A 24,736-nucleotide genomic window follows, 5' to 3' on the forward strand; every position below is an offset into this window, starting at 1 on the left:
TTTTTTTTTTCTTTTTCATTCGTAAAAATAGAGACTGTTCCCTTCCTTGGAGGGTTGCAGTGGGGATCCAGACGTGGGATATAGAAAATGCCTGGCACACAGTAGGTGTTCGAAGGAGACAGAGGCAGGTTTGGAGGGCAGCTCTGTCTAGCCTCAAATCTGGAGCCCTTTACGTTCGTGTTCTCCACACCCGTGGCTGCAAGAAGGGAGAGTCCGCAGCCCCGACTTGTCCCATCCATCCTTCCCCCGCTCTGATCCTTCCTCGCTCCCTCTTCTCTCACTTTTCAGCGTCCTGTCCGTGCTCCGGGACGTTCAATCCATCACTCAGTCCTCTGCCCACACAGGCAGGCTGCTCCCCGCTCTTATCAAAGGCCACTCACGCTCCTCCTCCCCACCCTGGGCTCCCTCCCTCCCGGTCCCCAGCCTCTCCAGGACACAAGGAAAATGGAGATGATGAGTGAGCCTAACAAGGAAGAAACGGAGTTGTGTTCAGCCGATGAGCAATTGAAGAGGGTGGTGACAAGGTCCTCGGGTGACTCTGGCTGGAGTCTGCAGGATGCTGGGCTCAGAGGATTTCCCTTGTGCCCCACTCCTTGCCGAGGTGGAAAGTCTCTGAGGGCGAGGCACGGCGGCTGGGTGGGAAAGTGGGAGACTGGGGTCAGGTCCCCATTCTGTCCTGCACTTGTGGCCTTGAGCCAGTGATTGGCCACATTTGGCCTCTGTGGCCACATCCGCATCATGGCACCTTTTTGTGAGCCAGGTCCCCAGGATCCAGCAGGGGACCCCCCCACCCCCAGACATGACCTTGGGAACCTTATGATCAGAGACATGGGCATGAATTAGGTTGTCACACCTAATTCCCCATTTCACCCGTGACAGGTCAGTGCTTACCTGCAGGGAAGTTCAGAGGCTCTAACCCTGGCTGGGGGAGTCCAGAGAAGGAAAAAGACTGAGGCAGGGAAAGCGGTGGGGAGGGCAGGATGGTCGAGGCTGAGGGAACAGCTTGGTTGGGAACGAGGGGGGCTGGGGGTAGAAGGCAGAGATGCGGGGGGGACGGGGTGGAGAGGGGTCTGGGCGCCTGTGGGCAGGGAAGGCTGTGCTTTGATTCAGGGCTCTACCGTGGATGGGGCAGTCACAGGACAGTTTTAAGCAGAGCAATGTGACCTGATCTGTTTTGGAAAGAGCCCTTGGGGCCTCTGGGTGGAGAGCAGATCGGGGAGGTGGGGAAGGCCCAGGACCCCGACTAGGAGGCCACCGTGGCGGTCCAGAGGCCCGGGAAGCTGCCACCAGCGGCTCTCAGAGCTGGCTTGGAGCCCGCAGACTTCCGCGTGGCATGGGTCCCAGTATAGAGAAATGCCAAACCTGAGTTACAGCCAGCGACTGGAGGTCTGGCTTCCTCGGAAAGTCTGAACTGGAGGCTCTTCACGCATGTGAGACCCTGGCAGCAGGGCTCTGCGGAGGCGGACCCCTACCCCGCCCTCCCCACCCCTACCTGTGATTGGGCCTGGATCAGGTGGGGGTGGGGAGGGTGGCGGAGTGAACTGAATCAAAAACTACGGGGTAGGAGGCAGGAGGAGGCTTGGTGAGGGATGGCCGCTGTGGGGTTACTTGTCGTTCCCACCCCCCCACCCCCAACACCGCTATACTCCCCAGTCCCCCGAAAGGCGTCCTGCCCTCGAGGAAGCCTTTTCCCCTTGTCCCGCTCTTGCTCCAGACAAATCCTTTCCGAGTTGAGCGCCCCACAGCCCATGTCCTGTGTCCCCTGAGAGGTCGAACAGCCCTGCTTTCAAAGGCGCTTTGCTGCCGGGCCACGTGCTGCCCTGAGTCTGAACTGTGATGTGTGCACTGTCATTTGGGGGTGGGGTGACAGGCACCGAAAGCCCCCTCGGGCCAGTGAGGCCCTTCCGAGCTGCTGCTTCCTGGGTCTGATCCCAAGTCCCCTGCTAAGCCTGGGTCAGCGGACGCTGCCCGGAGGCCACCAGGGAAGGTGGCCTGTCCCTACCTGCCGCTCAGCCTGAATCCCGACGGGGTTGCCTGGCCCCACCTTGCCCTGGCTTCACTAATTATTCGTAGTGTAACTTGGGGCAAACATGAGATAATGATAGTACTCATTCATAGGGTTGTTGTACAGATGGAATTGCGTAAAGGGTTCGGTCCCAAGTAAGTGCTCAATAACCGTTAGCTACTGGTATTAACGGGACTAAATTTGGAATCTCCTGATGGGGTGACTGGGAAAGAGAAGCTCTTTTTTCACCGGCATTGAGATGCTGGACGAATCTTGCCACCATGAGGGAGGGCCTGCCCGATAATGCATCCAGCAAAATGGAACACAGTGCTCAGAGGGAAGAAGGACTTAATTCTGATGATAGCACTCAGGTCCCTTGATCCAGCTGTTCCTGAAGACCTAGCCCTGGACCATTCAGGCATAACCAGATCTTTGTTTTTTCCTTCCTTTTTTGCTTAAGGTACTCTGTGTGGGGTTTTTGTCATTTGTAACAAAGAGTCTTAATGGGTATCCATCCATCCATCTAGAAGTCCTAGCTGTGCGGGGTTGACACATCATTTTCCTAAGACTCAGTCTCTGCATCTGTAAAATGGGAGTTTCATCACCTACCTTATGGGCAGTTTCAAGGATTAATGGGCAACCCATGCAGAGTATCATTCTCAGTACCCAAGGCAGAGGAGGGCTCAGTAAATTTCCCTCCGATCCCCTTTTCTGTCTAAATCCTGCCCCACCCCTGCACAGGTGGGTCTGGAGAGCCAAGGCAGGATCCACACCCCAGCAGGTCCGCAGCCTCCGGAGCAGTAGAATCTGATTGGTACAGCCTTTATTGTTTCTCCAGCATTTTCCAGAAGAATGATGTCGTTTGAGGGCCGCAGGGGGTGGGGGGAGTAAAAAATAACATAAACACACTGAACAGAAACGCAGGAGGGCAGCTCGAGGGGCTGAGATTGGGTGTTTGGGGCAGAGAGGGGGAAGGCCTGGGGTAGTCACAGCCTCTTAGCTTTCGGCCACCAGAGAGAAGAATTCTGCAAAAGAAGAGGAAAGAGAGGTGAGTCAGAGGGGGACGGTGTGGAAGGACTCGCCATGGCCTGACCGCCGGGCCCTGCACGGTGCTTCCTCCTGGCTCTCCCCTCTGCTGCAGGCCTGGAGTGATGGAACGAGTGAGTGTGGGCACGGATGAATGAATGAATGAATGAATGAAGTCAATGAGAAACGGCGAGCCTATTATCATCTCTCTTTTGTTTTACTTAGAAAAAAGTTTTCCTTCCCGTGTCGTTGCCATACGGTGTAGGTCTATTCGTTTCAGGGGGCACAATAAAGTGATTCAACACTTTCGTGTAGTACTCAGTGCTCATCCGGGTCAGTATACTCTTTTTCTTTTAATGTTTTTTTAATGTTTATTTTATTTTTGAGACAGAGAGACAGAGCACGAGTGGGGGAGAGGCAGAGAGAGAGGGAGACCCAGACTCCGAAGCAGGCTCCAGGTTCCGAGCCATCAGCACGGACCCCGATGCGGGGCTCGAACCCACGAACTACGAGACCGTGACCTGAGCTGAAGTCTGGGGCTTAACCGACTGAGCCACCCAGGCGTCCCTTTGCTAGAGATATTCTTTGGCTGCAAATCTTCTCCTCCCCAGCAGTGAGGTGGTCAAGGAAAGAAGGTGAGGCAGGGAAAAAAAAAAAAACAAAAACACCCTCTCGACCTGCTACGTCTTTATCAGCCTTTTGTATTTCTTCCGTAAGTTTTCTGCTCATCTATACTCTCTCTCAAAAAAAAAAAGAAAAAAAGAAAAAAAGAAAAAGAAAAGAAAAGAAAGTAAAAGGCGATTCCAGTGAGCAACCTGATTCAAGAGCCATTGTGTGTTTTTCCTCCTCGGGGGGCTCAACAACACCATGGAGGAGACTGGAGGAGGTGACATCTCCGTGCCGCTGAGACATCTCTGTGCCGCTGAGACGGATGAGTGCGTACAGGTGCTCAGAATGAGCTGGGCCCTGTCTCCCACAGCTCCTTTAACTGACCATCACGCAGGAAACTGGGAGTGATTCCCATTTTACAGAAGGGGAAACTGAGGCCCAGAGAGACGTGGCTTTTCAGAGCCTCCAGGGTTGTAAGGGGCTGAGCTGGGACTTAAGACCGGGGGGTCCAGCTCCCTCCACGTGACTTGCGGTCGAGTCCACGGTGGGGTCACGTGCCCTCCCGCCCCAGGAACATCCACCTGCCCAGCTTCGCCGAACACTAAGTAATGATGTCAGAGATTGGCGTCAGCACTGGGAGGAGATCCAGTGTCCCCCACTGAATCCATCCCCGCCTAAATAAACAAAGGGGTGTCTCCGACCAGGTGAGGGGAGGCACAGGGGAGCCAGAGATGATTCTTGCCCTGAAGGAGCTTCTGGTCTGGTCAGGGAAGAAACAGTACCTGGCAGGACATGCTCCATGCCGCTGGCCTCTTTTCTGAATCTCAAGCTCGCTGGGGGCATTCCCACCGCAGGACCTTTGCACCTGCCATTCTCTCTGCCCGGTGGGCACTCAGACTTCCTCACGGCTGTGTTCCCAACTCAGCTGTCCCTCCTCCTGGGGCCTTCTCTGGCCATTCTGGTGACGGTGGTGACCCTCCCCTACCGTGATCCTCTTTGCCATCACCATTTCTTGCCCTGTGCACAGTGCCTACCACTCTTGAAACACTTTGGAGTACGTTCCTGCTTAGTCCCTTGTGATCTGCCTCTCCCGCTGGAACAGAAAGCTCCAGGGCCCTCCCACCTTGTTTCCTGCCTCACCCACCACCCGCCTCCGAGCCTGACCCTGAGAGGCCGCACTGTTTGTGAACAGTTTCCCGATGGATGGCAGGCCCAGAGACTTCGCTGGCACCAGGAGAAGAGGTGCCTTCTGTTCAAGGCGTCAGCAAAACTTCAGAGGGCAGGTGGCTTCTGATAGAGTCCTGCGAGAAGATGTGGGGTTCCCACAGGAGAAAGCAGCCGGCGGGGAAGGGATCAATAGGCGGGGGCCTTTGGCGGGCAGGGGCTCAGAAGGCAGGAAACAATGGGCTGGATTTGGGGAACGCCCAGTAGCCATTTCTGGGCTCGCACCTCCTGTGACAGGGCTGGTTCGGTCAGGAGGCCTGGGCCCCAAATCTGGCTCTGCCGCTTATGGGCTGTGTGACCTCAGGCAAAGCGCTTGGCCTCTCTGAGCCTCCCTGTCATCATCCATAAAAGGAAGAGAAGTCAGCGCGCTTCTTGAGTTGGGAGACGGCGAGAAGAGCCAGCAAATCTCTGCCCCTCACCCCCAGGAGCTCCCCTGCCCCTGGTTCTCCATGCCCCTCACCTGGGGCGTCCTTGCTGCGGCAGCCCTAGGGGCTACTGCCCCGCGGCCAGGTCTTCTGAGACCTTTATTTGGAATAAAGGGGGGCCCAGGGGTTGTCTGCCGGTTGTTTTTTCTCTCCGGGAGACAAGAGAGGACAGGAAGGAGTTTGCCACCCTCTGCCACGAGATGTCTCTGAGATGCTGCGTCCCCAGCCCGCCAGCGTGTGGGGCCCCAGGGCCGTCCCCATCACGTCTAGAAAGGATGGAGAGTTAGGGTTCCAGGCCCAGCCTGGCGCGTTTGCTGGGAAACGTGCCCCTCTGGGTGTCGGTCCGGGTGTCGATCTGTCGGTGTGTGAAGGTAGGGGGACACTAATGGTTTCTTGTGAAAACATGGCTTCAGGGTATCAGAAGTACGTGGGGCTCCTCGGGGCGCGTCCCCCCCTCCCCAGACCTTGTACGAGGCACGTCCGTACCCCCACCACGCAATCTCTTAGTTTGCATCTTGTGCCCCCACGGTCACGTGAAATGTCAGCCCTGGGGGACGCTGGGGGAGGGGTGTGTAGAACTCACCATGCTATTGTCAAAGCTCTTCTGTAAAGCCAGCATCATGTTCAGATAAAAAAGCGAAAAAACTGATCCCTGCTCCGCGGAGGGACACGTGCCTGGGCTCCTTGCCTTTCTGGGGTTTGAGCTGGGAAATGGACGCCACCCTCTCCTGTCCCCGGGCTCCCTCCCTGTCCCCGAGGACAGGGAAGGCAAGGGACCTGGGTGTGGGCGTCTAGGTATCAACTGGAGGTGGGAGAGAGGGGGAGGGGGTCCTCTAACTGGTCCTGAAAACCCCCGGGGCTGCAGGCTGAGCGATGACAGCAAGTGGCCGAGTGGCCGGGATGGACCCTGGACCCGGAGCACCAGGTACTCTAAAAATCCCTCCCGTGGGCGGGGACCAACGCGTCTGCTTCCTCAGCCAGGAGCTCCTGTGACCCTGTGACAGCACCTCGGCGAGACGGGGGGTGCTTGTCGTCAGTGCTGTGATCAGCATTGTCCGTTTTTATAGGATTTAAGAATTCTTGGGGCGCCTGGGTGGCTCAGTCGGTTGAGCGGCCGACTTCGGCTCGGGTCATGATCTCGCGGTCCGTGAGTTCGAGCCCCGCGTCGGGCTCTGTGCTGACAGCTCAGAGCCTGGAGCCTGTTTCAGATTCTGTGTCTCCCTCTCTCTGACCTTCCCTCGTTCATGCTCTGTCTCTCCCTGTCTCAAAAATAAATAAAACGTTAAAAAAAAAAAGAATTCTTATGCATGGAATGCAAAATGCAAAGCATTCTGTATATATTATGTCATTGGATTCTCACAACTACTCCATGGTAGGGATGCTTCTGTCTGCATTTTACAGATGGGGAAACGGAGGCCCCAAAGGTAATTAACTTGGCCGAGATCACACAGCACGTGTGAGTCAAGCTACTGCTTTTAGCTTGAACCCCGGAGCTTTCCGACCTACTTTGACCTAGGCATAGAGTGACACAGGAGCCAGCTCAGATACCGCCACCCCCGTGACTCTGCCATATCAGCCCCTTTTTATTTACTTCCTGGTACTTAGCACTCTCCGAAATGCTTACTTTAGGTACTTACTTATTTTTGTCGGTCTCTCCCTACTAGAGCATAAACTCCAGGCTTGTCCACCAGCCTCCTAGCACACAGTGTGCCCACCGGCCCACAGCAGGTGCTAATAAACAAATGCCAAATGGGTGGACTGATGGAGAGATGGACAGATGGAAGGATGGATGGATGGAAAGACGGAGGGATGGATGGATGGGTCACGAGTCCTCCTTAGGGTCCAACAAGTTCTGACTTGCCTCATGTCTAGTTTTCACAACAGCCCTGGGAGCTGAGTGGGGTGATTCCCACTTTATAGACGGGGAACCGGAGGCCCGGAGAAGTGAAGTGTCAAGGCCATGCAGCAAATAAGAGGCAGAGGCAGGATTTGGCCTGTGGTCCCAGGCCACTCTCCATGAGTGCGGAGAGGCCATTCCTGCTTGGGCTAGCGTCCCAGATCGGGCGGAAGCAGGGACTCCCTCAACCTGCCATTTAATCTGGAAAGCTGGCCAGAGCCCATATATCCTTTCCTCGGGCACTAAGTTTGCTCTGCGCTAGACTAAAAGGAGACATGAGTCCGTCTGCCAATACCAGCTCATGGAGAGACTGTTCAAAGGGGAAGCTGGTCCTTAACAGTTTCCCGACCCCCACTGACCCCCCTGCTGACCCTCACCCTAGAAATCAAGGGGCGCCTGGGTAGCTCAGTTGGTCGAGCGTCTGACTTCGGCTCAGCTCATGATCTCACGGCGCATGAGTTGGAGTCCCTGCATCGGGCTCTGTGCTGACAGCCCGGAGCCTGGAGCCGGCTTGGGATTCAGTCTGTGGCTCTCTCTGCCCCTCTCCCCACTCACGCTCTTCTAAATATAAAAAATAAAACATAAAAAAAAAAAAGAAATCACGGGTCCTGGGACTGCTCATCCGCAAGGAGCCAGTGAATGCCTTCACCCGGAGTGGCATTTGGTGAGGTCAGCATGAGGGGGACCAAGGAATGCCAACCACGGGTCTCTCCCATGGCAGTCAGTCCACTTGGACTGGGATGTATCTTGGACCTGCGGGGTTTTCAAAAGCTTCTGCAAACAGACTCCTTTGCCCACCCTGGGATCCACTCTGAAGCAGCCAGCACGTCACGAAGGCCACACGCCCCGGCTTTTTGCAGAGAACACTAGATTCTAATTTTATCCTCCCAGAAGCTAGCAGGGCGTTTTGTAGACAAATTGAGGGCAGAGGTCACCTCTTCCGTACCTTTCGTTTGTGCCTCAGGGCAGAGTTCTTAGGAATCAGCCAATTAACGAACAGCCCTCTTATCAAAAGGAAAAAAAAAAAAAGTCTCCTCTAAAATGTCCAGGTTTCCCCTTAAGGAAAAACAAATGAGCCAAACATCCAAAGCCTTGCGGAAGTCTAGGTCAATTGATTTGGTGGAGGGATGCTGGGACGATGGATGGGGAGGAGGTTCTGACCTTGGTCCTGCCTCCCGCTCCCGCCCCCGCGCCCTCACCCCTCCAGGTCTCAGTTTGCTCCTGTGTGCAATGTCAGGTCGAGGAGACGCCTTTCCAGCTCTCGCAGAGAGCCTTGAGCAAGGGATCTGGGAGTCAACTCCTGCCTCCCACTCATTCTTGCTTCCGTGACCTTGGGCCGGACATGTCGCCTTATGGTGCCTCAGTTTCCCCATCTGTAAAAGGGAGCTCCTTGGCTCCTTTAGAGGAACCGGCGCTAAAGCCCCTGTCACCGGCCTGATCCGTAGCCGGCGCGCAGCATTTGGTAGGCTGTATACAGGTTAATTCCACCTCCCTTGGGTCTCTTCTCCATCCGACACAGGTTGGAGCTTCGAAATGTCAACAAAAATCCTGAGGCAAAGACAAGGAGGGGGTGGGCAGCAGAGGGCAGGGGGGCGGTCCAAAAGATCGAGAGCCAACCTACGGCAACTTGCCCGCACCACCTACGCCATCCGAGTTAGGAGCCCGCCTCCAGCACGCCCATCTGAGGACACTCGGGCTCTGCCCCTCAGTTTCCACGTCTGTGAAATGGGGATACCGAGAGCATCTCCTCATAGGGTTTTTGGTGAGGACTACATGAGATAATGGGTGAGACGCGTCTGCTGTGTCGGTGCCCGGCACACCGAGGGAGCACCTCTAAATCCAGATGGGAGGGAGAGCATCCTTCTGGAAGGACGCAGAGCCCCACCTCTGCCCCCTGAGTCCTCCCTGGAGATCCCCAAGGGCCAGCCTGCAGTTTCTTCCTTATCCACTTAGAAAACAACGAGGGGGTGGCGACGGGGAGGCTCAGAGGGCGAGAGGGCTCAGCCTTCTCCTTTCCCATAGGAAACTGCAGTTAGCCTAATTAGGTCGGTCCCAGTCCCAGGGCCGTGGGGATTGGACAAATTTAGAAGCTATTGACAGGTGAGACCAGCACATGCTGACGGCCCAGAGAGAAACTGAGATGGACCTTGAGTCAGCTCTTGGAAGCCTCTTTCCTTCCCTCTGTCGTGACCACCGGGATGCAGGCACCGGCCTCCTGGTTTATCACCTCGCCTCTAAATAGCTCCCAGGCTAGGTTGCCTATAAATCGGTATTGCAAACAGGGATCACTTTCCCACCCGGGGGGAGCGGGCGGCGGGGTTATTTGGGGTCAAGCCAGATGGCGGCAGGGAGCGGCCTAAACGGTCCTGGGGGCTCACTCTGTGCCAGGCACTTCCCTGGCTGTCACCCCATTTCCTCTGCACTGGCTCTTTCGTCCCCATGTTACTGACAGGGAAACTGAGGCTGTGAGTCACTCGGCCAGGAAGATTCTAATGCCGGCATGGGGTGCATCTCTCTCTCTCTCTCTCTCTCTCTCTCTCTCTCTCTCTCTCAAAGGCTGGGGCTCTGACTCACGCCAGGACCCATGGAGGCAGGAGAGGGATAAATGGAGAGGGGACATCTTCCCGCCCCTTCCCTACTGTCCCTTCTCACAGGAGTGCTGCTGCCTCCCCCTTAGCGCCACACAGGCCGGACTTAGGGCATCCGCTGGGGAATTAAAGCAAGCATCTCGCTAAGCCCAGAAACCATTTATAACTGGAATGTCTCGGCCCAGCCTGGCGGAGGGAGTGACAGAGTCAGGGGACTCGGGTTCCCTGCCGCCATGGATTTCTGTGTGACTTTGGCGCTTAACGCCCACTGGGCCTCAGTTTCCACAACTCTCAGTGGGGGAATCACAGACTCTGTCTCCCCCGCCCCCTTATAGGGCTGATGTGACGACGAGGGGAGATGGGACAAAACGCCACACGCCTTAGGGCTCCGCCACCAGGACTGCGGCTGGCCCTGAGGTGCTCATCCGGCCTCGCCTGGAAATCAAATCCCGACCTCTCCTTCCGTCCCTCTCACTTTCCTCCCGTCCTGGACCCCATTTCGTCTTCTTTGAGGGCTGGTATTCGTTCCGCAAGGGTTTTGAGGAGGCTTCCGAGAGAAAGCACACATACAAAATAGGAGGGAAGGGGTCGTTTCCAGAACACTCACTTAATTCAAGCAACGGCCCTTTGAGATGGGTATTTTTATCCCCACTCTGGGAGGAGGAGATAGATGGCCAGAGAGAGAAAAAAGCTTGGCCGTCCACACTGCTCGCGGGGTGCGCAGGTCGTATTTTCTGCCTGACTTTAGGTGTTTCGGCCCAAGGGCGCCCGCCTGCCCACCACGTCAAATGGGCTGCTTACGCGTGAGAACAGATTTCGCCAGAAGGAAGCAGGAAAGGCAGATGCCTCGGGGCACATGAGTGGAGTAGACTGCAGTGGTCCAGGGATAATTAAGACTAAATTTTTCAGCCACCGAAGCAAAAAAGCAAACCACAGGCTCTTGAGCTGGAATAGCCTGGAAGCATAGGAAACAGGACCCATCACAGTGTCGGGTTCCAGGGAACCGGTAACTAGATGGCATGTGTGTGTATGTGTGTGTGTGTGTGTGTGTGTGTGTGTGTGTGTGACAACCACTCATCCTGTCAGCCTGCACGGTCCACATGGGCAGGCATTGGGAGTGGAGAGCCCAGGCCGGGGACGTGTCCTCATGAGAGGCAGGGTGGCGGCGGGGGGAGGGGCGGGGAGGGGTCCTGGCTGGACCTCTGAGGCTCAGTCCTGCCCCTGCTACTGAGCGACCCTGGACACGTAACCTCCCCGTGCCTCTGTTTCCTCATTTGTAGAAGGGGAAGTGTGATAGCACCTGCCTTCTAGGATTTTTGTAAGGCAGTGGTTCTCAAAGTACGGTCCCCAGAGCAGGAGTGCCACCTGGGAACTTGGTGGAAAGGCCCACACCTGGGCCCCACTCCAGGCCGAAGGACTCGGGAGGTCTGGGGGTCGGGCCCAGCCAACTGTGTTGTGAAAAGCCCTCCAGTGATCCTGCCGTTCGCTCCAGTTTGACACCCACCAATGTGAAGGGCAAACACTTCAGAAGGAGCCTGTCACTTAGTAGTGTCACCTGCCATTTGGGCCTGGGTCTTGCAACTGTGGCTGGGTTTGGGGGCGCCTTCCCTCTGTCCAGCTTCTCCTCCTTTTCCGCCTTAAAACCCTCCTTTACCAGCTCTAAGGGTGGCCTTCGAGAATCAATCGACCACATCTATAAAAGCCTTTGAGCTTCCTGGAGGCAGTTGGCCCAGAGACGGGAATGCAAAGGGTTGTTATTAGAACTTTGCCTTCCCATCCCCTCCCTCCAATCTGGGGTCCTCAAGGACCTGGTAAGCATCACTCACCTTCAGAGGGCAAACAGCGGGCCATGAGGGTGGTCCTGCTTCTAGAATCCCCCGGCACCTGCCACATGCAAGCCCCCAGCCCACACGGGTCTCCCGCCTTCACCTGCACACCTCTCCCTCCACACCACACTTGCCCATCACTGCGCCCCCAGAGCCGGCCACACATCTATTCATTCTTTCTTTCATTCTTTCAACAAGCTGTCCTTGTGCCTCCCATCTCACGGCCTATCGGGCACCATCACATTCATCCTCGCCGGCACCTTCCAGAAAAAGTACCGTGTTTGGGGTGGAGGTGGGGAGGGGAGGTATCTGCGTCTGTCCCACCTCCAAAGTGCACCGTGTGGGGCCCTGCTGCCTCAGGGGGATCTGTCCTCCCTGCCCATTTCTTCTCCTGCCCCCCCCCCGCCCCCCGTTTCGTTCTGTGCTGACCCTCAGGCCTCCACCAGGTCGTCCTGAGCTTGAACTGTGTGGGCGGACAGACCTGGCTTTGCATCCAGCGTCCCTTAGGCACTGGCCCTTCTCTTTCCGCATCTGTACCTCCGTCCTCTGTCACAGGTGACGTGTGCTCAGAGTTCAGCACTGGGCCGGGCACACATCGCCACCTTGGTGATGATTTGCTCTTCCTACCCCCAGCAAACCAACCTTCTTGCCCCTTTCTAAACATCCCTAAGCTTCCCAGCCTTACGCCTTTGCTAAACCCGACGCCTTGCCCGGGGCTCCGCAGGGACGGCCCCGCACCCCAGACTCCAGCCTGTGGCTTCCTGCCCACAGCCTCCAATCTGCTGAAACGCCTCCGTTCCTCCCTCTCCAAAAGGCTTCTCTGCACCTCCCTGGTGTCGCCATTCTTTCGTGCGCCTGTACCTAGAGCTGTAAGCGACACGCGGATGGAAGGGAAATAGTGTCATGGCCACCATTTGCTGAGTACTCACAATGCTCTGGGCCCCGCACTCAACGTGCACGGTGTTATGGAATCCTCACAAATGCCAGTGACCCATGCGTTGTCCGTGCCCAGTTTATCAATGGGCAGCTGGGGCTCCGGGTGGCTGAGCCCTGCTCTGGGGCACCCAGCCAGCAAATAGCGCCGCTGGGAGTAGGGTCTAATTCATCTTTGCCTCCCTGATAGCCTGGCACAGGCTTAGCACTCGGGAAATGTCTGTTAGATCAGTTGCAAAAGTTGAGTTACCTCTTTAAAATATGAGTTCGGCAGGGAGGGAGGGAGGGAGGGAGGCAGGGAAGCAGCCTAGGATCTGGCCTGGTTTTTCTTTATCATGTAGGTTATTCCAGAACAGCCAACCTGGGGCCCCCGCCCCCGCCTACGGTGGCTTCTGAGCTGCGGCCTACTGGCTGCAAATAAAAACAGGAGACAGGTGTGGAGGTTTGGGTTGGGGTCAGGGCGGGAACGCTGGCTCAGGGTGGAGCTAAGTGGCTTGCTGAGGAGGGGGTGTGGGGACAGGTGCCACTCACTGGAACGCACCAAGACCAGTCACCCATTTCTCTCCCGCACTTTCGGCTCCGGCTCCTTTCAAGTCACCTCCCTCCTTTGCAGCCACGGGAGAGACAGCTGGGACTAGAAGGCCAGGCGCCCGGCTGCGTCTGACCCTGTCTCCATTTTGGTCGCGGACAGAAAACTTTAATACACTACACCCACATTCGGAAACGTTTTAACTTTCCCAGAGCAGTTTTGTGTTGACAGCCACTTAATTTTCACAACGAGCCCGAGCAGGTCCTAGGATGAAACTACGCACCTCGCTTGGACCGTTACGAGCTGCGGCACAGCTTGTGGGAAAGAGTTCTTCCAAATCCTTGTTCCCCCACTTATGTCCTAGCTCTTTGAACAGGCTAAGCACCTTCAGCCTCAGTTTGCCCATCTGGCAAAACGGACATCATTCTCAAGGCTGTTGGGATGCTAAGGAAGGCAATGCTGCTGGGGGGTGCTCTGGGGGTGCTCGTTACGCCTCAGCGGAGAAGCATGTGGGGTGGTGGACCACCAGCCTCTCTGGAAGCCTGTTCTGAAAGCAAAGCTTGAAAAGCAAGGCCCAGATATCCTTTTTCCTAATTCCTAGCTGATTGCTGGCTGGCTCTTTTTCCTGGCTCCCCTTCAGGGCTGAAACGGTATGTTTGGGCAAAGCCAGAACAAGTTTTGAAACCTGAAGTGACAGGATACCAGGACAAGATGTTGAGGAGGATGGAAGATAAGGAATTTCCATCTCTGGAATTTGAGAACAGGAGGGCCCACAGGGCCCTTGGGGATCAGTTGGCCTCATCTCCTCGGATTACAGATGGGAGACTGAGACCCAGAGAAGGAGAGAGACGGCCCAAGGTCACACAGCCAGTTGGGGCAGAGCTGGGACCGGAACTCAGGCAAAAGTTGCAGGCAAAAGTCAGGGGAAAAAAAAAAATCCCAAATCATCCTTGATTCCCTATGCAGCAGGGAGAAAAAAAAGAGAATCTGTTCCTTTCGGGTTGTTCAAATTTAGAAAAAATGTACCAGTTGTGTGTGTGTGTGTGTGTGTGTGTGTGTGTGTGTGTGCCTGGCTTACATGACAGAGCTCTCAGACCCGATGCATTTGCCTTTTCCTTCTAATCCCGGGGAGTGCAAGACCACCTCTCCTCTCCCCTTCACGGGACAGTGATAGCTCCAAGCTTTTAGCATCCAAACATCCCAAGATCCATGATGTGCTCAGGCCCCAGGTCATGGTTACTCACCATCGACATCGATCTTGCCGTCCCCATTCTTATCGCCAGCGGCCATCAGCATCTTGGTTTCTGTCACAGACAGGTCTCTGGCATCTGGGTAGAAGCCCTTTAGGATGAATCTGGGGAGCAAAGCCAGGGAGGGAGTCAGGTGGAGGTCACCTTGCAGGGACAGGTACGGGCCACTGGGCTAGGCAGCAAGCGGGGGACACGTATGCAGCTGGGCTGGGCGTCACGGGTGGGTGTGCAGAGAAGGACAGGCTGTCCTCCACAAAAGGTGGACCCCACGCCAGGCAGGGCACCTGCATTTGTTTATTTGGCCAACACCACAAACGCAAAAGTGTCTTCTCTGCACCAGGGCCGTGCTGGAAAGTGGGAGCACAGAGCAGGAAGGCACCTAAAAAAATGAGGCGGAGGTCAAGACTGCACGGTGTGATGGGTGCGATGGTGAGGAACTAGAGAAGGGTGCTCAGAGGACGCATCCATCCCACTTGGGGTGAGGGGGAGAGTCAGGGAGGCTTCCTGGAGAAGGTGACATCTGGAGAACAAGCAGAAGTCAGCCCGTGGCGGGGGGGGGGGGTGGCGGGGGGGAGGGGGGGTAGAAGGGGAAGGTTCTAGGCAAAGGGTACCCTTGTGGGATGATCTGGGGTGAGACTGAGACTAGATGGACAGGGAAGTCCCTATTGCGAGGCCTCTCTCCACACCATCCCCCTTCTCTTGAAGACGAAATCCAAGGCAGTCTTGGCCAGAGAGTGACGTAAGACGAGCCTGGTGGGCAGCGACGAGCCGGGTGCGTTTTCCTAATGATGACCTTCCCCTCCTCCGCTTTGCTCCCCGGACTCCTGACCCCCAAAGTTGGTTCTGCATCCCCACCTTGCCCGGACACTGCTTTAGCTGCACTGTTACAGAAGTGCAGGGGGCGGGGTGGGGAGGGTCTGCGGGATGGTGGAGGGTGCCTTTTAGGCAAATGACAATCAACGAACTAAATACTCGAGGCAGCGCTCCCTGTCTTGCGTGTGGTGTGAAGCATCCAGAAAACCTGCCTCTTCACGTGTATTAAATTATTAAGTAGCACCCTTCCGTTAGCCATATTAAGTGGCTATAATTTAACCTAGTTAGTTGCACTTTCTGCTGCGGATTCTATTCCTCCGGAAGCAACGGCGGTCAGGCAGAGTTATTTTCTGCCAACGGTGCAGAGACAAGGGCAGCCCTGATGGGAACTCGGCAGCAAGAATCCCAGCCCCCCACGCCCCCTCAGCCAGGGCCGCCCCCGCAGGCCTCGGTTTACCCCAGCTCATCCTCCTCGATGAAGCCGCTCTTGTCTTTATCCAGGATGTGGAACACCTTCTTTATGTCATCCGGGCTCTTCTTCTTCAGGCCGACCATTTGGAAGAACTTTTTGTAGTCGAAGGAGTCGACAGCTGTGGGGGGTGGAGAGCAGCGGGTTAAAATGACAAAGAAGGGGCGGTAGGGAAGGGCAGGAGAATGGGGGTGCCACAGCATTTGCGATTGATCTCCCTGTGCCGGTGCTGGGGGGGATGGAGGGGTGTACCTGGGTGGGAGGGCTGAAGGAGCCCAGACCAGGGGACGGGTGCTTTGCCCAAGGTGGATTTGCCCCCACGCTCCGCCCTACCCTTCGCTGATGGCAGAAGTAGCCTTTGAAGGCAGCGGGGCATCCCGGGTTCCATGAAGGCTTTTGGGTGGTGGCCGAATGGGGGCGGGCAGGGGAATGGGGGGGTGTTGTGAACACGGTGTGGTGTATCTTGGTGGGGGGCGGTGGTCAGCCTTTTTTTTTGGCCACAGATGGTGTTGCCAGAAAATCGACAGAGGGAGGACAAGTTTTTCTCAAGGTCACACAGCGGGAGGAGGAGGAGGAAGGGGGGAGGCCCCAGAAATGGTGGCTTTCCTGCAGATATCCATCCCCAGCGGGAGTTGGGGGCGTGTTAGAAGTCTCCCCGGGAATTCCCAGTTAAGTTCCTTCTCAGAGGGGGAAGGTGGGTCAAGGAGAAGAGGGTGGGCTATCGCAGTACCCCAGGAACGTGGTCTCCCAGAGCTTCTTACCCTGAGGAAGGGACACCAAGCAGAAAGGAAACGGGAGGCCCCCTCCCCAATTTTCTATGTCCTGTGCTCCCTTTCAGGACCCTGGAGAGGGTAATTTGGGGGTGTGGCAGGGAGGGGTCCTGCTGAGAGTCACGTTCTCCCCTCAGCCTTTGGCCGAGGGAAGTTGCTTTGTCCACCTCTGCCACTCCAGTAGGGGACTGAGACCGGAAGGTGACCTTAGTTCTAATCCCCCTCCTGCCCTGCTAGGTGACCTTGGGCAAGTTTCTGGCCCTCTCCCAGCCTCAGTTTCTCCACCTGGGTGAGGGGAGAGAGGAGGCAGGTAGCAGCTAAGACCTCAAAAGCCCAGGGCAGCTCAGAGAGGTGGGGATGCCTGCCTGCTCCCCGCCCTTGGCCGCCTAAGGAGGCTGGAAGTTGGAAGCGCTGAGGATGCTGTGCGCAGGGCTGGGCAGAGCAGAGCGCCAGCTGCGGGAAGGTCACCCCGCTCGCTCGCGGGACAGTGGTGGTGGCTGGGGGGAGCTGTTGGGGGGGGGGTGCTCTGACTCCCAGAGAGGGGCTTGGACAGTCAGGGAGCCAACAACCGCAAGCCGAAAGAGTCCTGTTCTGAACGGGGGGTGGGGGTGTCTCCAAAAGGGGCTGCTTGGAGAGAAGGCGGGCGCACCTGCAACCCCTCCAAGTGCCTTAACGGGAGGTATCGAGCTCCCACAAGGACCCGAAGGTCCCGCTTTCCATCCCGGTCTTTGCCCTTGGTCCCGGATCCCGAGTCCTCGCAGCAGCGCGGCCACCCGGCAAGTTTCGCTGGGCCTCCCCACCCGCTCCCTGCGCCAAGTCCCGCCCGAGTGGAGTTTGGGAAATGGCGAGGAGCCCCCTGCTCCGTCCTGCCAGCTCCCCGCAGGAAGCGTGGGCAGAGGAGCACGCGGGAGCGCTGGCCCTCCGTGGGGGTTCCCGGGCCAGGGTGGTGGATCCGGGGAGAAGTCTGGGGAGGGGAGCGCGCTTGCTCACCGGTAAAGACCCCCACCGCCTTCTTGATGTCCTCAGCGCCGAGCAAGTCTGTCATCGACATCCTGCAACTGTTGGAGCGGGCAGAGCAAGTGCGAGAAGATTAAAAAGTGCTTTTCTTATCATTTCTGCTCATATGACCAGCGCTGCAGTGCTGCGCGCCGGGCGCACGCCCGCCGGCCTGGCGCAGAGCCAGGGGGCGCGGGGCTGGGCGCGCAGCCAGAGCCGCTCAGTCCCGCCGCCGCGCTGGCCGGGCAGACGCGCGGACCCGCTGTCGCTCCCGCACCGCCCCCGCCGGGGTCCTCGCGATCCCAGGGGGCCGCGCGGCCAGGGTGCCCGGGGAGGGGGGCGACCTCCGGAATTTATGGGGCTGGAGGGTTCTCCTGCTGTCAAGGGCGCGCAGGAGGCGCCAGCCTGGTGCAGCGCAGCGTCTCGGGTCGGTGCACCTCGGAGGCTGTCCCGCAACCTCGGGGAGGATACGGGACTGTCGGGGGCTGAGCCCAAACCCCGGTGGGTCCCTCGGCCCTGCTCCCATTCTCTCTCCGCTCCTACCTCAGCCTCTGCTCTTGTCTGTCCTGGATGCAAATTTATGCTGCAAAATCTGAGCGCTGAGGTCTGGAAATCTGACCCCACAGGGGATGGCCAGGAGGAGGTGGCAGGGATGGGCGGGGCTGCTCAGGCCCTCCTCCCGGTGCCCCATCCCACATCTGGCCAGGGATGCCCTGAAATCTTCTTCTCCTTCTTTCTTTCCTAGTCCGACTTTCCAAAGAACTGTTTTCAGATCTCCACTAACTACTCGGCTTCTCTGGTCTCCTGAGCCACTGAACATGGGAGTACAGTGGGGGCTCAGACTGCTGCCCCCGCAAACCCTTTGGGAGAGGGTGGGGCGGGGAGAGGCTACTTGAAATCTTTATGTCCCCTGTCCCCACTTGGAGACCAGAAGACTCACATTTGGGGAGAAGGTGGTTACCTTTGGACCACACTTTCGAGACAAGCAAAGCAGGTTTTATGGCTTGAACTTCACCTCTGGGAAATGTGGACACTTCCCAATCGTAGGTAGCCAGAGACCAGTTGCGTTCTTTCCCACAGACTCCCAAGGATTCGGGCTGCAACCAGCTGCCTCTATAGTGTGAGGAATGCTGGACGGGAAGTCAGGATGCCTGGGTTCCGGATCTGCGGCTGTGCTGAGTGCCTGTGTGACCTTGGGCAGTGACCTTCCCCTTTTCTGGTCTTCTGTCTCCCTGTGTTGGTGGTATTGATGGTCCCTTGTGGTGGGATCTTTAGACTCCGGCGGAAGGTGTAGGCGGGTGTTCAGAGGCTGAGGCTGGTGCCACTTGGTGGGCGGCCGGGGAGAGCTGTCCAGCTGCTGGAGTTCTGGCACGTTGGCTGTCAACACCGTCTCCCTCGGCTCAGCCCTGGACAGCTGCCCTTCCTGGAAACCTTAGGACGACACCGCTCCGGCTGCCCCCTGCCTGTGAGTCAGCTCCTTCAGTCGACAGCCCTCCAGCCGGCTTCCCAGGAGCAGAGGCTGCAGCTCCCGACATGCTGTCTCTCGGGGACCCCTCAACTGCCCCCGCCATCCCTACCCCTAGACGAGCTGTTAATGTGGACGTGCTGGGCTTCTGTGCTATCATTTCGGCCCTCAGGCTCAGCCCACTCCAGGGGCCTATTTGGAGAGTCCTAGCTGAAGGAGCCTCATGCTATGCTGCTGGTGGGGAGACTGAGGCCAGAGCAAGTCAGTGAATGGCCGAAGGACGCACAGCAAGGCAGTGGCAGAGAGGGAGCCCCTCCCGGATCTGCTGGCTTGGAATTCTGTGACCCTTGTCCTTGGAGCCCCTCCCCATTGCCCAGGACCCAGCCCTGTCAAGTCCCACGAGTGTGCCACAGACCACGCCCAAACACTGACCCCTGTGGCAAAGGCTGGAGCCACTGGGCAGGCCCATCCTCCCTCCTTTCCCCTATCTCTGCCTGCTAGACAAGCCTTCCAACAACCTGACACCCTCTCTGGGCCGGATCCCACCCGCCAGAGCACCAGATGTTATTGGGTCGGCCTGCCGGCCCTCCATCCCCTTCCTCCTGCCTCCACTGCCCACTCATGGGCCTCCTCTGATGGCATCACCAGAGTCCGCAGACGTCTGGCTCCACCCATCTCGTCCCACAGGTGGGGAGCCTGAGGCCCGGCCACGGGGAGGGCTCTGCCCCAGGCCACACCAAGCATTAGGCTGGAGAGCCCAGGAATTCGTACTCTCAGCCCTGGACTCCACAGCGGTGGACCTTCCAGCACCCCCCTCCCAGCTCCGTGTGGCTGTGGGAAGGGGCAATGTGGCTGTCCCGTCCAGCTGGCTTCCTCCCCACGGTAGCCCCGTCCTCCTCCAACCTCAGTCCCTGCCACTCACCTCAGGTGGGGGTGGAGGGCTGGAACCTTCGCTGAAAGGCTGGGCCAGTGGGAGGTCCTGCAGGGAAGTGAGCCTGGTGGGGGGGTGGTGGCCACCTATATAGGCTTCTGCTCTGGCTATTTTGGGAGGTGGCGCTGCCCCCAGCCCTCGGCCCCCTCCCCTTCTGGTGTCAGGTACTTCCCAACTATGGTGCTGGGTGTCTGTATCACATTCACCCTCCCTGGTTCCATCAAGCCAGGCCTATTAATAACCCTTGGCCCCTGCCTCCCTCCAGCACCCACAATCGAGGCCCGGGCAGGGCTCGCCTCCTCCGTGAAGACTTCCACGACCACTTTAGATGGAAGCCCTGTCTCGGTCCTCCAAAATCCTGCAGGAAAGGAAGAGAAGAAGTGGGCAGATGAAGAAACAGGAACAGTCTCTGTGCACAGGGCGGGGCTCGGTTCTTGTATATACATCACCTCCGCATCACAGACTTGCTGTCCAGGCCTGGTCACGTCTGCATGGACGAGGAAATGACACAAAGACATTAGGTGTTAGGGAAGTCACTACCCAAAGCCATGAACCTGGGGCCCTGGATCCCGGAGTGGGGCCCAGCACTTTCGGGACACGATCCAGTGCCTCGAGATGTGTGTTCTGTGTGTTTTCTGACAAGCCCCTTCCTCTCTTTGCATTCCTGTCTCCCCATCTGGAAAATGAGCTCAAGTAGGCACCATCTTCACTCTGTAGATGGGCTTTGGCGGGGGGGGGGGGGGTGTCTAGGAACCGCCCTGAGATTATATGTGGAAAGTCACATGCAGGTATGTTCTTGTGAAACGAAGGCCCACAGCTTTTATGAGACGGTCAAAGGGATCTCTGGCATGATCTGTCTGGCATCAGAGATGACCATCTACAGGGTGTGTTTTGAAAAGCACGAATGAATGAATGGGTGAATGAATGAATTTAGCAAATTACTTATTGAGTATCTAGTGTTAACACCATAAAAGTTTCCTTTCCTCATCCCCGACCTGAAAAGAATCTCCAGGGCCCTGACATCATCCACAGGGAATTTCTGTTCTTAACAGTGACGGGAGGAGGGCCGTCCTCTATGCAAAGTCTGTTTGGGAGAGAGGTTGACCGTCACTGATCACTGGAGCAGAGGCTGACTGACCGGGGAAGCCAGTGCTAGAGCCTGGATATGGAGTCCATCCAGCATGTCCTGATGGAGGGGTCTGGACTCTGGCCTAGCATGACAGTAATGGCAGCGGGGAGGAGTGAGGAGATAGGGAACAGCTTGGAGGAGACTCTCCCTGACTTGGTGGCCGTGTCGAACAAGATGGACAAACCCAAGTTTGCAGGCCGGGGGTTCATCGGGCGATGGAGGTGCCGCCTCGGAAGGTGACTAGTCTGGGGAGATGACGCGGAGTTGAGAATCTTGGTATGTGAGGGCTGAGGGAGGCTCCGTAGTGATCTACTCCAACCTGCTCATGGGAAAGTGAAGAAGCCAAAGCCAAGGCGAGAGACCCAAATCACGCAGAGAGCGGTGGACAAGCCAGGACCTCGCGTTGGATCTGGGATGCCTGGGGGACATTCTGGTGGAGATGCCCAGAGGTCCGCATTCTGGAGAGAGGTCGGGGCTGGTCACAGGGCTTTGGTGGTCATCAAAGGCGGGGCGGGGGTGGGCGGTCAAGGACTTGAGGTCACAGGCATGCTGAGCTCAGCGAGGTAGGAATGAGACAGAGTCTTAAGGACTGAATGTTGAGGAAGATCCCTCGCTGGGGTCTAGGAAAATCATGACCCTCATTTGTTGAGCACCACGTTGATCACGGTGTGCACGGCAACCCGCTCTTACCCTTGGCTTTGCCTTCCCTATTTTACTAATGAGGGAACAAGGCTAAGAAAGGTTAGGTGACTTGTCTAAGATCACACAGCGGAGCTAGGACTTAAACCCAGGTGTCTCTAACCCCAAAGCCCTTGCTCCTTTCTATTCTACCATCTGCCTTTTTAAAAAAGTAATATTTATTTATTTATTTATTTATTTAGAGCACAGGGGAGGGGCAAAGAGAGCGGGAGACAGAATCCCAAGCAGGCTCCACGCTGCCAGCACAGAGCCCGACACGGGACTCCATCCCACCAACCGTGAGATTGTGACCCGAGCCGAAATCAAGAGTCGGACGCTTCACCCAACTGAGCCACCCAGGCGCCCCTCTACCATCTTGCTTCTTGAAAAGACTAACAGAAGATACATGCTGGGGTCAGAGCCCGTCACGGCTGAATGCTTGGGAGCCAGGATGGACTTCCTCTCTATCCCCACGTGTCTTTTTCATGTGCCTGTAATCAAGCAGATCTACATGGGGCGGACCATAGTGTGGGGGTTCATTTGTTGAGAACCTACGGTGAGCTCGGTGCTATATGCGTGTTGTTTTATGTTACCCTCATTATGATCCTCAGAGGTTTGAAGAGATAGACGCTGAGAGAAGTTTAGTGACTTCTCCCAGATCACACAGCGAGGTCTATTTTCCCAGCAATACCTTGCGCTACGACTTGGCCACCTTCCCAGGCTGACTGTGTCTCCTGAGGGTTACAAGATGGCCCTCCCCTGCGGTGCCGTAAACTTGCAGTCCAAGTCCCTCGGGGACAGGGGAGTCCACTGCCCCAAGATCTTGGTCGAAAGTCCCAGCGCTGAGTGTCAGTGGCTATGGTTATCTTGGTTTGGTCAAACACCGTCCCTGAAGCAGTCCAAGCAGCAGCCTTGGAGGGCGCAGAATGTCAACACCATTGGACCTACGAGAGGAGGGGGCCTGTCCCTGGACTGAGGGGCAAAGGATTCAGGTGGTCAAAGCCCATGAACTGTTCACTGGGTGAGTCTCCGAGGCGGCCAAGTAAGCCAGGCGCAAGGGAAGGTTGGGCCCTAAGTCCTCGGTGAGTTTGATAACAGTATGCATTAACTTTCTGTAATGACTCACTCTGGGGCCCAAAGTGGCCTTCCTGGCCTTGAGATCCCCTGCTCCTCATCGAGGCCTGACAGGCCGCCACTCCCATCCCCTTGGACATCTGCTTAGACACAGCCACCCCACCCAGTGGAATTTCCCCCTAGCTGCTGTTTCCTACTGTGAACAGCCATGAGGCAGCCCGATGGATAGGTGGCTGTCATATCCCCACGCTGATTCCACTTCTATCTTCTGGGGCCCAGTACTGTGCGGGACCTTCAGCTGGACCCATCCCCATATGTTTCCGAAGCGGATCCCATGATCCTCTTTTTAAAGATGGCAAAACTGAGGTTCAGAGACAGGTCCCAAGGCACACCAGGGCCGGAGCCTGGTCTGTCTGCCTCCAAGCCCGTCCAGTGTCCAGTGCTCTCCCCCAAGCCCGCTCTGGCCTCCTAGCTGGTGGAGGGCAGGAGGCCCCGTGCGCATGGGTCAGCAGTCTCTTGGCTGCTGTCTGCCAGGAGATGAAGCATTCAGCTGTTCGCTTCGCTGGTGATATTTCATTCGTTCACACTATTTCCACCTGCTGTGGCCGGGAACAGGATACAGAGTTCGTCACATCCAGGGCCCTGGCGGGCTGGGTGGACGCGGCAGGATCTAATCATATTTATGAGGTCAGCCCTGTGATATGATGTGCATTAACTCGGAGGAATCTGGGCCCCGTTCCTGTGCCTGTGGCCTTGTTCCCCTCCTGCCTCTCGCCTGTATTTAAGCGCAGTTTCGCCACCGAGACGGAGGCCAAGTGGTAGGGGGTCCTAAGGGTCGTAAGGGCACTTAGGGTCCCAACAGTGGCACTGCCATTTTACCCACTGTGTGGCCATCAGCCAGCTGCCTCACCTCTCTGGGCCTCAGTTCCTTCGTGGGTAAAATGACGCCGAAGAGGAAGTGTTAAATGAGATCACGCCAGAGTAGGGGCTCGGCGGCTACAATATCCTACACCAATGAAAATCAGGGTGGTTATCATTGTGAGGAACGTACCCTTGATCCTGTCCTGCCGCTGGACGGTGGGACCCTGGAGTGGCCTTATGGAAAGAAACCAGCCCCTGACCACCCCTCCCTGGTTTTCCTGGGACGGTCTCTGACCCCGGGGATGCAGGGCCTTGCTGGGGAAGTCGGGAGCCACAGATGCTCGGAGGAGGGGGAGAACGCAGAGTGGGAGGGCGGGAGCGGCTGCGAGCGGGTGTCCCCGCCCCCCCTCCCCAGTGCCATCTTGGATGAGGCCGGGATCTGAACGTGAGCCAAGGTTGAGCCCATGAGCCGAGGAGGTTGTGGCTCTTGGCCACCTGGCTTTGGGTCCTTTTCTTGAAAACCCCATCCCGTCTCAGTGGTGCTCAGGGGAAACCAGTGAACAGTTTGGTCCCTGTGTGGGCTGGAGCCATTAAGGGGAGCAGAACACCCCGTGGCCATGGCTGTGGAAATTGGAAGAGTTGGGGGAAATACGTGATGGGCGGACTCTGGGATTCTCCCTTCTCACACTGTGCCGGGTGACGTGCACGGAGAAGCAGACAGAGGATGGTCTACCGAGGTTGTTAGGGTTCTCTTGGCTCCCAGATACCCGCTGGTATCAGGGGAGCAGACGGCATGGAGCCTTGCGCCCAGCTCAGATCAGTAAGGCGGCCCGAGATTAGACAGGCAATGGGCTTTCTCACAGTATCGTCTCTTCCTCAGCTTCTCCACTTCTGCCTCAGCTTCTCCTAGCTCCTGGCTCCATCACAACCCACATCCCACAGCAGAGTCAGAATGACCGTCGGAGGGTGTGTGTGCCTGTGATGTGTGTGGTTGCATGTGTATGTGTGTGCGTGTGCACCTGGGCACGTTGGTAGCTGCAGGGGGCGGGTGATGAGTCCCCGTGTGTTGGTGTGGGACCCCGGACCAGCCCTTCTTGCTTCCTGCCTCTTGGGATGGCCGCTGCCCGGCGCTGCCCTGGGTGGCCGAGGGGCTCTGACAGTGCACACATGTGCTCTCCAGCATCCTGATTTTGCGGCCAAATCAGCCAAATACGAATGTCCGGAACTCTCTCATAGCC

General features: G+C 57.0%; 1 protein-coding gene across 4 annotated transcripts; it reads right to left on the reverse strand.

Moving 5' to 3' along the window:
* Positions 1 to 2,811: 2,811 nt before the first annotated feature.
* On the reverse strand, positions 2,812 to 19,832 carry PVALB (parvalbumin). 4 transcript variants are annotated; one of them, XM_053226750.1, is made up of 6 exons: positions 19,748 to 19,804; positions 18,376 to 18,791; positions 17,355 to 17,422; positions 15,583 to 15,715; positions 14,307 to 14,416; positions 2,812 to 3,030 (listed from the first exon to the last, which is right to left on the reverse strand). In XM_053226750.1, the coding sequence occupies exons 3-6, from the start codon at positions 17,413 to 17,415 to the stop codon at positions 3,002 to 3,004; spliced, it is 333 nt and encodes a 110-aa protein (XP_053082725.1). In that variant the 5' UTR covers positions 17,416 to 17,422; positions 18,376 to 18,791; positions 19,748 to 19,804; the 3' UTR covers positions 2,812 to 3,001. The 4 variants fall into 4 exon arrangements, with proteins under 4 accessions (XP_053082725.1, XP_053082724.1, XP_014934686.1 ...); XM_053226749.1 differs by having other exon boundaries at positions 18,322 to 18,791; XM_015079200.3 differs by lacking the exon at positions 18,376 to 18,791 and having other exon boundaries at positions 19,748 to 19,832.
* Between the last annotated feature and the right edge of the window lie 4,904 nt (positions 19,833 to 24,736).

Source organism: Acinonyx jubatus, chromosome B4 (genome assembly GCF_027475565.1).
Source record: "Acinonyx jubatus isolate Ajub_Pintada_27869175 chromosome B4, VMU_Ajub_asm_v1.0, whole genome shotgun sequence".
Lineage (NCBI taxonomy): Eukaryota > Metazoa > Chordata > Mammalia > Carnivora > Felidae > Acinonyx > Acinonyx jubatus.